Raw genomic sequence first — 14,164 nt, forward strand, 5'->3', positions numbered from 1 at the left:
TCTGACTTTATTAAGAAAGCCAGGCTAAATCACTACATATGATGCACAAAACTGATGCTAGGCAGCATAATTGTACTACTTTGTTAAATACTTGATAAAACAGGAAAAATGGTCCAATTAACAAAATCTAACATTTACCTAAATATATATATATATATATATATATATATATATATATATATATATATATTATATTTACATTTTAAGTAGTTATTGACCAAAGAATTTACAACAAACTATAGACCAAATATAGCCACACTTTACACTAGGCCCAAATGAGTTTACCTTTCCATAATTAACCAGGCTCCTCACCTGAACTGCAGGATTTTCTGTAGTATCCGGCTGCTCCTTCTTGACTTTCCAAGCCTTTTCTGTGCAAATTGACTGTGATATAGTTGACTCAACCCATTCAACTGAAGAACCCTAAGAATAAGTGTTTGAGTAATTTAGAAAAATTCAAAAGCACTGTATTTTCTGGAATGACCAAACCTTAAAGCACTGTTATAAACTGAGGACACACTATTACTAAGAACATTTTACAAAGAAAATGCCATTTGATGTGATTGCATCAAAATAGCATGTTAATCTCTCCCTATCCCATATCAACAGTTTTAATATTGTATTGTCATGCAAAGAAAACACAATGGCCATTCGCCAGAGGGTTGAAACTGTCCTGCTGATACTTTGAAACAAACAAAAAATACGTACAATTAAAATTTCTACATTAGTGACAAAATAAAAAAAGAAATGTTTTATTACGCTTTACTGGTACAACAGTCGAGTTTAAATTAAAAATGTAATAATTTACATCATCTCTTTACATTTTAATTGTATCTCATTCCCACCCAATACACATGCATCTCTCTCTACAAGGAAGAGTAGTTTTCTGGAGTGTTGAGATTTTATACTCTTAACAAACCACTCTCTGCTGATCAGACATTCCCTGTTACTTATAGGAACCTGACATGAGAACAAAATACTTTGTATCAAAGAGAAAAGGAGTAGTAGTGGCACCTTAGAGACTAACCAATTTATTTGCGCATAAGCTTTCGTGAGCTACAGCTCACTTCATCGGATGGGTATCAGGGCCAGAAGGGTGCTGCATCTTGGGACTCTCTGATGTAATTTGCAGCTTTGGGTGCTTCCCACAGGAAACATGGGACCAATCTGTGGTTTTGGTTATTTCCCACAGGTCAGCAAGTCAAAAACACGGTTCACTTAAATGTATGTTCCTGCAGAAAAATCTCGTCCTACTGAACCTTCCTATGCATCAGGAAGAAAGGGAAATCTTCATGAAGACAACAATAAAGCTACCGTGCTTGCACACAAATGCTACATTTAAAACTGGGACTTCAAAACATGTAACAAACTCAGAAAATCCAATCAGAACAGGATTTCCTGCTGGCCTGTTTACTCCACTTGATAAAAAATGAAAAACGAGAGGGCCAGGAAGCAGTGCCATGATTTCCAAGTAAGTCTCTGTCTACTAAAAACAAAATGGGAACCCACTGGCCTCTAACTGGAAGAGAGAGCATTACAGAAGCATTAAAGAAACTGAAAAAACCTGCACCTTTAAATTAATAAAATACCAACAAGATATCACGTAGCACTGTCTTTAGGAAAAGGAAAATATGCCTCAATATTAGTCGTAACTTCTTTTCAAAACAGCAGGTTAAAAATGATTTGTTTGGTTTGTTTGTTTTTAAACATTCTTTCAAGAGAATATTTTAAGTTTATTACTTACTGAAGAGCTATCACTTGAATCATCATTTTTTTCAAATTTTTGTTTTTTGCTTTTCTTCTTTTCTTTCTTAAGTTTTCTTGAGTGTTTATCCTTTTTCTTCTTTTTCTTCAGGGAATGTTCCTATATAAGCAAATATTTATAAATGACATCAAAACAAATCACATAGAAAAAAAAAAAGATCACAAATCAAATTACATAGAAAAAAAGTCTAGCTAATTTTAAACTACCAAAACTGTGCACTTATTGGACCATAACTGCATATTCTTATTACTATTTCTATCGTCCTCCATCAACCATTCCGTCTGACTGTTTCTTAGCACTTGTCTACACAGGATTTTTTAAATATATTTTTCCACTTTAATCAACATGAAGATCTATAGTGAAAAAAATATATCTATACACTTTGTTTATTATGGCTTAAAGCTATTTCCCTTGTGAATCCTTGCATCCATACAGGTCTGCACTTTTTTAAATAGGTGCACAGTATTCTGGACAGGTATCCCATGGTGCAATCTTCCACTGCCAGACTCCATACACACGGAGATTTTTCTCATAATGCATTGTAGGATGCCTTCCAGAACATACTGGAATTCTGGGATTTGGGGTCAAAGGAAGCAAATCCCATGATTCCTCTCCTGGCATCCCATAATTCATCCGTATTTTGCAAGCCAGGACCATTTTCAAACTGCTGCCAGGCAGCATGGAGAAAACACTGCTGTGCCATGATCCTGACCTGGCCTGATCTGATTGTGATTAATACAAACAAGCTTCTCCACATGTTTTGGCAGTCATAAGGCCAGCTGGCTTTGGCTGGTTTGGGAGATAGCCATGGCAATGCAGGAGGCGGATGAAATCAAGCAGTTACTTCTGCAGGACTCTTTCTTGGAGCTGCTTCACTCAGTGCAATGCTACTCCTGGGTTCAGCAAACTAGCACAGACTGGTGGGAAAGAACAGTGATGCCGACCTGGAATGACCAGCAGCGAGGGCAGAACGTAGGCCTGGTCTACATGCCCGCGGGGGAGGGAGAAGGAGGGAGCTAAGTCAGTCTAAGTTACACAACTTCAGCTATGAAAATAGCGTAGCTGAAGTCAACGTACTCAGAGCTACTTACTACGGTGTCTTCACTGAGGTAGGTCGACTGCTGACGCTCCCCAGTCGACTCCGCCTACACTTCTCGCTCCGGTGGAGTACTGAAGTTGACGGGAGAGCGCTTAGCGGTCAATTTATCACATCTTCGCTAGACTAGAATTCATGGAGGATGGGTGAAGTCATAGAGGACTAGAGAAGGGCAAACATAATATCTATCTTTAAAAAGGGGAACAAAGAGGACCCAGGGAATTGTACACCAATCAGCCTAACTTTGATACCTAGAAAGATACTGGAACAAATTACTAAACGATCAATTTGTAAGCACCTTGGAATAATAGAGTGATTAAATTCAATCAAGATAAGTGTAATATACTACACTTAGAAAGGAAATATCAAAAGCACAACTACAAAATGGAGAATAACTGGCTAGGCCAGTGGTTCTCAACCCCTGGGTGTATGCAGAGATCGTCCAGAAGATACATCAGCTCATCTATGTATTTGCCTAGTTTTACAACAAACTACATAAAAAGCACTAGTGAAATCAGTACAAACTACAATTTCATACAATGACTTGTTTTATACTGCTCTATATACTATAAGCTGAAATGCAAGTACAATATTTATATTCCTATCGTTTTATTTTATAATTATATGAGAAAAATGAGAAAGTAAGCAATTTTTCAGTCATAATGTGCTGTGACTTTTGTTTTTATGTCTCATTTTGTAAGCAAGTTTTTAAGTGAGGTGAAACTTGGAATTCTCTAGACAAATCAGACCCCTGAAAGGTGTATAGTAGTCTGGAAAAACTGGAGAACTCTTGGAGTAAGCAGTAAGACTGCTGAAAAAGATCTTGGGGTTATAGTGAATCATAAATTAAATATGAGTCAACAATGTGATGCAGTTGTGAAAAAGGTGAATATTCTGGGTCTTATTAACAGAAGTGCTGTATGTAAGATATGGGAGGTAACTGTCCCACTCCACTCAGAACCGGTGAGGCCTCAGCTGGAGTACTGTGTCCAGTTCTGGGTGCCACACTTTACGAAAGACGTGGACAAACCGGAGAGAGTCCAGAAGCGAACAACAAAAAAGGATAAAATGTTTAGAAAACCTGACCTGAGAAAAGGTTTAAAGAACTGGGCATGTTTAGTCTTGAGAAAAGACAGCTGAAGGGGAGAGCTGATAAATCTTCAAATGTGTTAATGGCTGTTATAAAGAGAACACTGATCACTTGTTCTCCATGTCCACTGAAGGCAGGACAAGAAGTAACTATCTTAATCTGAAGCAAGGAGATTTAGATATTAGGAAAAACTTTCTAACTATGAGTAGTTAAATACTTGAATAGGTTACACAAAGAGAGTTTGTGAAATCCCCGTCATAGGAGGCTTTTAATAAGGAGTTAAACACACACCTGTCAGTGATGATCTAGGTATACTTGGTCCTGCTCAGCACAGAGGGATGGTCTAGATTACTCCTCCAAATCACTTACAGCCCTACATTTCTATGATTCTACAATCTCTATATATTTTAAAATCTCTCTGTAGCCTATTTTGAGAATTTACCTCACAAAATGTAAAGGTAGCTAAAAAGATCAAACTGAAAGGCAAAGTCCTTTTTGTATTGCTTCCCCTCTCTCTCTCTCTGCCATTACAATAAACATACCTGCCATGCAATATGTTTGATTTTTAACCTCAGCATTGCTGCCATCTCAAGTGTGGGAGGGGCAGCAGTCACCAGGAGGAAAAGGGATAACGAAGTGGCACAGTAAGCAGGATAAGAAGGCAGAACATTTGGTCAGTGGTTGTGGGATTGGATACTTCAGGGAAATAAATCCTTTAGAGCCTGAAGTCTCCACTGCAGACGTAATCCTGAGCACATTACGAGGGGTGGGGGAGAAGCTGAGCAGTCAATGAGAGGCTCTGCCCAGCCACCACGCAGACTTAAGTTGTCTAAACCCGCGCCGCTTCCTGCAGCTCTCATTTGCCAGGAACAGTGAACCGCAGCCAATGGACAGGCCACATCTTGCCCACCACTGGTCCACACAAACCTTAACCTGAAAAAAAGCTCATTTCAGAAACACAGTGGAGTCACATCTTATGCAGGGGTTAGGTTCTAAAGTCAGCGCATACAGCAAAAATCGCGTATAGTCAAAAAGAGAGAGAGACAAGAATGAAAGAATAAAAAAGGAGAAAGACTTCAAAGTCATTATGCACAAACCATAGTGCCTCAGGATGGCCAGGAGCATTGTCTACGATCAGCAACACTGTAAAGTCAAGTCCTTTCTCTTCGAGGTGCCGCTTGACCTCCGGAATGAAACACTTCAGAATCCAGAAATAATGCTGCCGTCACCCAAGCCTTTTTATTTGCTTGCCAGACCACAGGCAGGAGATTTTTGTTCTTGACTTTTAGGGCACGGGGATTTGCAGCCCTGTAGAGCAAGCCCAGCTTTATTAAATGCCCAGCCGCATTGCCACAAAACAACACAGTCACACGGTCTTTAGCTGCTTTGAAGCCAGGAGCTTGTCTTTCTGATTTCGAAGTGTAAGTGCGGTTGGGCATTTTTTTTCAGAAGAGCCCAGTCTCAGCAGCATTAAAAACTTGTTCCGGAAGATAGCCCTTTTCTTCCATGATTTTCTTTAATTGTTTGGGGTAGGCTTTTCCTGCCTCTTCATTGGCAGATGCAGCTTCACCAGTAGTCTGCACGTTTTTGAGGTTGAAGCAGTTCCTCAAACTGTTAAGCCAACCTTGGCTGGCTTTGAATTCCTTCTCATCAGAAGGCTGTCCCTCTTTGGCGGGAGGTTTGAACAGCACGTAGAGGCTAAGAGCCTTTTCTCGCAACGTGTTGCCATCGATAAGCACACATTTACGGTTCATGTCTTCCACCCATAAGTTTAATGCCTTTTCAGTCTTCACTAAAGTCTTACCACACACCTGGCTTGTCATCTTAGCAGTTATGGGAGCACTTGATGCCACGGCTTGACTAATTTCTCTCTCTCAAATCTTGATGGCACAGATGCTAGATTCCTTGCGGCCATATTTACGTGCCATGTTGGAGACTGACATACCATCTCTCAATAAGTCCAACACAGCCAGTTTTTCCTCCAGTGTTGGAACAGATCACTGTTTCTTCGGTTGAGCACCGGATGAAGCAGTTGGCTTCCGTTTAGGGGCCATGTTGTACAAAAAATATGTATCTTTAAACATTAGAATCACACTCAGCGTGGCGAGATGCTCACCAGATCAGCGGGCAGTGATCGATCCAGTGGGGATCAATTTATTGCGTCTAGTCTAGACGCAATAAATCGACCCCCAAGCACTCTCCCATCGACTCTTGTACAGTACTCCACCTCCACGAGTTATTATTTTTCTTTTTTTTTGCCAAGCGTGTATAGTTGAATTCGCATAAGTTAAATGCATGTATGATGCGACTCCACTCTAAGCTATTTCGTTTCCATAGGGGATTAACGTGGGAGAATATCCAGGATAATTTTAAAAAACTTGTGTGTGGATGCAAGGCAGTTTATTCTGAAATAACTTGATATTCTTAAAAAAAAACCTCTCTCATGTAGACAAGAACTTTTACAATCACCTGTTTGGTCTTGCTAAACAAAAGACAAATAAGTCTTCTACTAAGGACTTGTCTATACAGTGTGTCAATCCACATCAGTTAGAATGTAAATTCTAATGAGCACCAGCACTTTGCATGCTAACTGGCCCATGTGGATCTGACTGGAGCATGCTAAAAATTCCCAACTATGCATTAGCAAAGTCCCATTTCGAACAGTACTACATTAACATGCACTAGGGAACTTTTAGTGCACACCAGTAGAGTCTACACAGCCAGTTAGTGAGTGACATGCTAATGCGCATTAGAATTTATACCCCAACTGGTGTGGACAAACACACTGTATAGACAAGCCCTCATTGTTTACAGCACCCAGCACAGTGGGGCCCAAAATACTAATGGGGCCCTCCAGATACTACAACAACAACTATTAACTCAGAGAACATAAGTGAGAGGCTCCATATCCCATTACTAGATTCACAGATTCCAAGGCCAGAAAGGATCACTGTGATCATCTAATCTACCTTCTCTATAAGACAGGCCATAACCTCCCCCAAAATAATTCCTGTTTGAACTAGGGCATATCTTCTAGAAAAACTTCCAATTTTAAAATTGCCAATGATGGAGAATCCACCACAACCTTTGGCAAATTGTTCCAGCAGTTAATTACCATCACTGTTAAAAATTTATGCCTTATTTTCTGTTTGAGTTTGTCTATCTTCAACTTCCAGCCATTGGATCTTGTTTTACCTTTGTTTGATAGACTGAAGACGCCATTATCAAATATTTGTTCCCCATGTAGACTGTGATCATGTCACCCCTTAACCTTCTCTTGGGTAAACTAAATAGATTGAGCTTCTTGAGACTATCACTATAATGCCTGGTTTTAATCCTTTAATGATTCTCATGGGTCTTTTCTAAATCCTCTCCAATTTATCAACAAATTATTTTCCATCTCAAATGTCTAAAAATTAAACTTCATTGCTGTCTAGCCCACTAAGATATCCAGGTGACTTATGTCTCTTCTGCCATTTTTACATGGTAGAAATCAGATGCAAAGTTCAGCTAAAGCAATACTTCTACTTTTGTACAACCAAAACAAAAAGGAATTATGATATACATTTCCATTTATATGGAAGTTTTTAATCAAGATTTCTTTTGAGGTATGTGGCATTCAAAGATTATTCTCTACATCATTTTAAGTAACTGAACCTTTCAGTTTACTTCAAGATAATGGAAAGCTAGCATGAAATTCAATGATTTACTGCTCCATCACCTTTTCCAGCTCTTCCACGCGTTTGTTCACATCAGGAAGCATCCACGTATCCTCACCTCGCAGCCGCTTGAGTTCTTTGAGTCTCTCGTCCTTCTCATAATCAGCTTTGGCCTAATATGAAAAAGGGGGAAAAGAAACACATGGATCCTGGAGGCGTGGATGCAAATGATTGTGCTGAAGCTCTGAGGTTGCAATCTGTCTGGTTTTGAACCAGGAGGTTCCACTTCTGAGAACAATTTCACTTTATTTTGAGGATAGCATTACAAAATATTTACTGATAATATACTAACGGTAAATGTAACTGAAGACTACCCTATACCTAGTACCATTTCCAATGTGCTATAGCTTTGCAGTTGTGCCAGAACTAATCCCAACCTATTTACACAAATAATAGAGATACACTACCTTGTTTTCCCTCTGAAAATGTTTCTATTACCAGCCTCCATTAATTTTCCTATGTGTTATGATTGATTTGACTTTCTATTCTTACTTATCTCATCTCTCAAAGGCCCCAGCAGGTAGTTTTGGGCCATTGCTCTTCTACTCCAAAGGATGGTTCATGTGGGAATTCGTTTAAAAAGATGGAACTGCCGAGAGAGAATTTTCAGTGGTGGGCCCTCAGCTTTGGAATTCACTTCTACCAGGCCCAGAACAGCCCAGATCTGTTGAACTGTAGGACACACTGCAAAACTCCCTCTCCTTAACCCAGGCTTTTGGGAAGCAGAAGGCTGCTGTTAATGGCTGGGTGGGTTTTTCCTCCTTCTTGGTTTTTGAGAAGTTGCTGGGTTTACTTTTGTTTTTTATTCTGGAAATTTTAATATATGGCAAAGGTACCTGTAACTTTGAATAGATTTTTTTGAATTATATAAATCTAAATTAATAAATTAGTAGCTAATTAAATCATTGAGCCCTCTCCTACAATTGGCTCATTTTAAATAAAAGCAAAAGGTCCAATTCATTTTAGAAGTGCAAATGTTCCTTAAACATATTCAAGGTATAATTAAGATGAATCACAGATTTTTATCAGTATGACATACCCTAAATATCCCAGACAGAAAGCAAAATGCTATATAAAAGCATTTAACTAGAGTAGAATGCCATATTACACTATACTGTGGCAACTGCGTTGTGCAAAGTTGCTTCCTTCTTAAGAAAATCATCAAATATGTTTTCAACTAGATACGATTTAATACTAATCTGAACACAGATGATAACATAAATCATAACACATAAGCCACCCTTTTTCAACTTTTCATTATAAGCAGCGACCATAGCAAACTGCAGAGAGAAAACTTTCAAGTCTGACCTTTAGTATTTAATACTTGTTTTGTGGAAAAATTGTAAAGCAAAGACAGGTTTCACTTTTTTGGTCTTGAGCCTTTTTTTAAGTGAGAGATGTTTTCATCATAAACCACTAGATTTTATATTAGTATAATAAGGCTGGATGGCCAAAGTATTTCAGGGGAGTAGATGACCAACTCAAAGTCGTCCATTTTTGCTTCAGACTATTAACCTCACTCAGTTATCCATTCTCTATGAAGTACCGGAAGTTATAGATGTCACGGTTATAAGCCTTCCTTATCTATTTTTTCTCACCTTGGCTAGTTCCCTTTGATAGAACCCAAAATAAAAAATGCAGTGTTGCTAATTCCCACTGTTTTATCACAAGTCTGATAATATTTGGGGTTTTCTGAATGCCCCAGCTCCTGGAATCCTGTGAGTAAATGAGAATCTCAACTTCCATTCAAAAAAGTTTCTAACCCTTGTGCTTGCAGATAAAAGCCTGAAAACATGACCCAAATGCACCAAAAAGGCGGGCAAACATTACCAAAAATGCATATTTAAAGAAAAAAAAAAACAAAGCCAATCTCGTGATTTTTGAATACTTGGGGTTGGCAATACTGGAAATGACAAAAATAATTAGAAATTAATTAAGAAAGTTAAAAGAAATAGAACCAAAGTGTTTGTCTGTGCCCAACTCAGTCACCAAAGCCGCTAATCCACAGGAGAGAAATTTTGCACCCTTTATTTTCTTGAACAACTCTCTTCCACAACCCAGGAATAATTCTGCAGTAAACACTAAATCATTCTGGATATGTGGATGCCTCCAATCTTGAAATCTCTGGCACAAACTTTGATAATTATGAATTAAAGTCCTCAAAAATTACAATTTAAAAACTTTCCTAGAGTCAAAGTGGCAAACAGTTTGATCACTTAAGATGAGCTAATACCAGCAGGAGAGTGGGGGGGTGGGGGCAGGAGAAAAAACCTTTTGTAGGCTCTCCTGCTGGTATTAGCTCCTCTTAAGTGATCAATCTCCTTACAGTGTGTATGATAACACCCATTTTTTCACGTTGTGTGTATATAAATCTCCTCACTGTATTTTCCACTGAATGCATCCGATGAAGTGAGCTGTAGCTCACGAAAGCTTATGCTCAAATAAATTGGTTAGTCTCTAAGGTGCCACTCGTACTCCTTTTCTTTTAGGATTGTCACTATAAAACTGACTTTTTAAACTGACATGGGAAAATAGCCTTTAAGAACTTCTTTTTAATAAAACAGCAAGTTTTACAGGCTTTTACATCAGAAACTCAACCTTCTCCATTTCACCTTTTACCAGTTATTTCAACACCACCACAGATAATGCTAACAAGCTTCATACTTAACAACTGTTTATTCTTCCCTTGGTCTGTTTCCCACATTCTGACATTTTCACCAGCTATATTTATGATCTGTGAACAACTACTTCTAAATTTTAGTTTATTTTTACCATTGAGACAATTTATGAACATATGAAATTTCAAGGGCACAAAGGATCAACATAGATTGCACACATTCATAATCAGGAAATATACTGAGTATATAAACCAGAACACTTCACCACTGTTTAAAATCAAGTATGATTTATCATTGAGTATTTCTTCCTAAACATCAGTGCACCAGTGGTCCCTAGAGATGCCCACTTTTACACCAAATGGCCAATTTCCATCAAAAATACAAAATAAGAAACACTGTATTTCAACTGAAAATATATAGGTGGCTTGAAAAAATCTACATTCCTACTGTCTTCTCCTTAGACATTATTACAGAGTAAACATGTCTATAGTATATTTAAAGAGAACTAGTTTATATAATTTAGGTGAGCTTTCAAAAAGCTTTTGACAAAGTCCCTCAAATAGAGGCTATTTAGAAAACGAACCCATCATGTGGTGACAGGGGTATGATGTATTAGGAACTGGTTGCTTTCATCAAAGGCTCCCAAGGAAATCAAGCAGCAAAGCCACGGCCGGTAACTAATTTTTACTCCTTTCATCTCTCCTTTCTTCAAGCTACTTTAAAAAAAAAGTGTGTTGCACTTTACTTATATTTCACTTCTCTCTATCCCACCCTCTGCCTCTTCTTTAACCTATTTCCTATCATTTCTAGCATGTCAGCATTCTTTTTCCTTTCTCCTTTATTTGCTTTCTTCCACTCTTCTCCTTTGCTCTGTATTCCTGATTCCTATTCTGCTATTAATTACTCTCTGCAATTGCTCCATCTATTCCTCTGATTTAAATCTCAACTTCACCTACACCTTTTTTCTCTCTTAATATGGGTCCCTCCACCATCCACTGCTTACTCATTTCCAGTAGGTTTTTCCACACACCCCTCCCTCAGTCTCTTCACCCAAAAAAGTGAAGAATTCCATTCCCTCTTTCTAATTCTCCTTGGCCCTGCCCCAGTTTCTTACCTCTTTTCACATTGGCAGAGTTTCTGCCCTCCTCCCCCAAAACGCAGAGTTTACCACCTCTCATCCTTATTACTTCCCCAAAACAGGAACCTTTCCACCTCCCTCACACAAACCAGCCTTTTCCCTGCTTCTCATCCGCCAACTATGACAGGACACCTGCCATACACTGCCAGTTCTCCCAGCCAAGAGCTACCTCACTGCAGGGAACAGTAGACACTGGTTAACACAGTCTCGTTTAGATGAAAGGGTTAGCAATGGACCAGGAACATTATGAATAGTCAAAGACATACGAATATAAAACATACTTTACATAATAAAAATATTGTTTTGTTCAGACCATAAAAATCTATTTAAACATGCATCAAGTGAAATGAAGTTAAGATTACACACATCCTTCACAACAGATTGATCTTAACTTTGGCAAAACTGTCTGGACTAGAAATGTACAGCCCAGTGATCATTACATTACTGTGATCCCCTGTATATTAGATGAAATAGGATAAGTAAGAAGAATCAGTATAATATTAAAAGAAAATACAGGATCAAACAAGAGGCAAGGTTTGTTTTAAATTTCATATCTTGGTCAAAGAACCACCAATATTCACACCAAATGAAAAGACACAGGGAGTTTTAGGAACTACATTGTGGCCCATATCAAACAAACACCAAGCAAGCAAGCTAGTCGTAACATCTGATCCTTTCTATCTCCAAAAATGTACCTAACTCCCTATAGCACTCAATTGTTGGATCATATTGAAGAAGTTCTATATTAAAATCACAAATGAGTTTGATTCCCCATAGTTTAAATTCCAGGGTATTATTAATTAAGAGGTCTCTTGGTTTTTGGTACTGTTTCTCTCCCTCTATGTGTGAAACTTGCAAGCTGCTAATTGCGTTAGTACATTCTAAGACAGAGTCTGTTCTCAAAAAGAAAAGGAGTACTTGTGGCACCTTAGAGACTAACCAATTTATTTGAGCATGAGCTTTCGTGAGCCACAGCTCACTTCATCTGATGAAGTGAGCTGTGGCTCACGAAAGCTCATGCTCAAATAAATTGGTTAGTCTCTAAGGTGCCACAAGTACTCCTTTTCTTTTTGCGAATACAGACTAACACGGCTGTTCCTCTGAAATCTGTTCTCAAAGCAATTCAGACAGAGAGAGACCCAAAGCAATACTCTAACAGAAACAGCACCCAGAGACTCCCCGCCCTTTTGTTGTATTAACAATTGTGATTAAAATAGAGATAGAGAATGTATGTGGATGGATGCTTGGTGTGGATAATAACTGAATGATTAGGGAGGTGCCAGCCTAAGAATCCAGTGTCCATCAGCTGAAGAAGGCGTCAAGTGGAAATAACCAGAGGACCCCCGGAGGGCAGACTGGAATCCACCCAACAGCCTCAAGAATGGGAGAACCAAAGAACAAGATAACATCTAGCAGCACCGTCAGGAATGTGCTATCTGCTGACTGATTCAGCAACAGCATGATGAAGCAATTCCCATAGACTGGCATAGGAAGAAATTCCTATAAAAATAGACTCTAAAAAGTGAGAACTTTGGGGTCTGATTCTGCAAACCAACTTCCAGGAGCATCAGATGAGCATCTGATAAGGCCCTGCTCCCTCCTCATGTCCAGGCCACCTGGCAGTGGCTTGGAATGAGCAACTCTAAGGCTGGAACCTTGCAGAACCAGTGTGTGTGTGTTTGTATGAATGAATGTGTGAATAAATATGAGATTGAATGGAATGTTATAGCTATAAGTAACTGCTTACTATGATTTTTCTGTATTCACAATAAATGTGGTATTTTGCCTTTTTCCCTTTAATAAGATCCTGCTGGTTTTTATTTTATTGGTATAACACAATTACAATATTCACTTTTTTATACAGTCAGTGTAACTTTTTCTCCTATTATTTCAGCCATTCCTATGGGTAAAAAACTCGGTCTGAAGTTGAGGAAGAAAGTAGTGTAGACAAAGTCATCCTGTTCTACTTGCCTATTAAAATTACACAGAGCTTACTGGCTTCAATCTACTTTTCTTCCCTTTCTGTATTTTATAATTAAATCCCCCCCACTCCCATCTGCTTTGGGTTGGGGAGGAGGTTTTTGGGGGGAAGTGGGAGGGGGAGGTTACACTATAGAGGCTAAATCTAATGGTTTCACATCTCTCAACCCAGAGCAGTTCAAGCACTTTATTTCAAATTAAAGCTCATTAATTCTTTGTAATGCCACAAAAATATCCACCAATTTATCCTTTCACCCCTATAGATAAAATGCACAGGATGGTAGGAGTTTAAATCTTGTCACTGTGACAGCCTTTTTAGTTTCTTAACTATAGCCATAGTATATTACATTTAACTCCTTTTATCCCAAAGTGCTTTATTAATTCTTAAATATACCAATACACACAGCACCAGTATGTGCCACAACTGTGTGGTAGGAAACTGGACACCATGCTGCCCAACAGACTTACTGTCTTACCCTGCAAAAGACACCTACCCATTCTGTGCCTCAGTTTCCTTATCTGTAATAGGATGATATTCCCTCAGTCTCAGGGATGAGGTGAAGTTTAATTCTATGTCTGTAAAGAGCTCTGAAATCCTTATTTGGAAGATGCTATAAAAATGTTAGGTATTATAACAGCACTATTAATTTAGAAGGACACACTTAGCCAAGGACGGGGAGCAAGCTCCATGAGATCTTTAAACGCAAAACTTACAGCACCTTGTTTTTTATAGCCCCATCAGAAAAAAAACACCACAC

At 38.6% G+C, this 14,164-nt stretch overlaps 1 protein-coding gene across 1 annotated transcript in view; it reads right to left on the bottom strand.

The window, feature by feature from the left end:
- CWF19L2 (CWF19 like cell cycle control factor 2) overlaps positions 1–14,164 on the bottom strand; it is a 168,712-nt gene that overhangs the window by 143,910 nt on the left and 10,638 nt on the right. The window contains exons 2-4 of the mRNA XM_048844425.2: positions 7,673–7,783; positions 1,745–1,864; positions 313–423 (exon numbers count right to left, since the gene is read on the bottom strand). Coding sequence (XP_048700382.1) covers positions 313–423; positions 1,745–1,864; positions 7,673–7,783 — 342 coding nt within the window. The remainder of the gene's footprint in view (positions 1–312; positions 424–1,744; positions 1,865–7,672; positions 7,784–14,164) is intronic.

The sequence above is a fragment of the Caretta caretta genome, chromosome 1 (assembly GCF_965140235.1).
Source record: "Caretta caretta isolate rCarCar2 chromosome 1, rCarCar1.hap1, whole genome shotgun sequence".
NCBI lineage: Eukaryota > Metazoa > Chordata > Testudines > Cheloniidae > Caretta > Caretta caretta.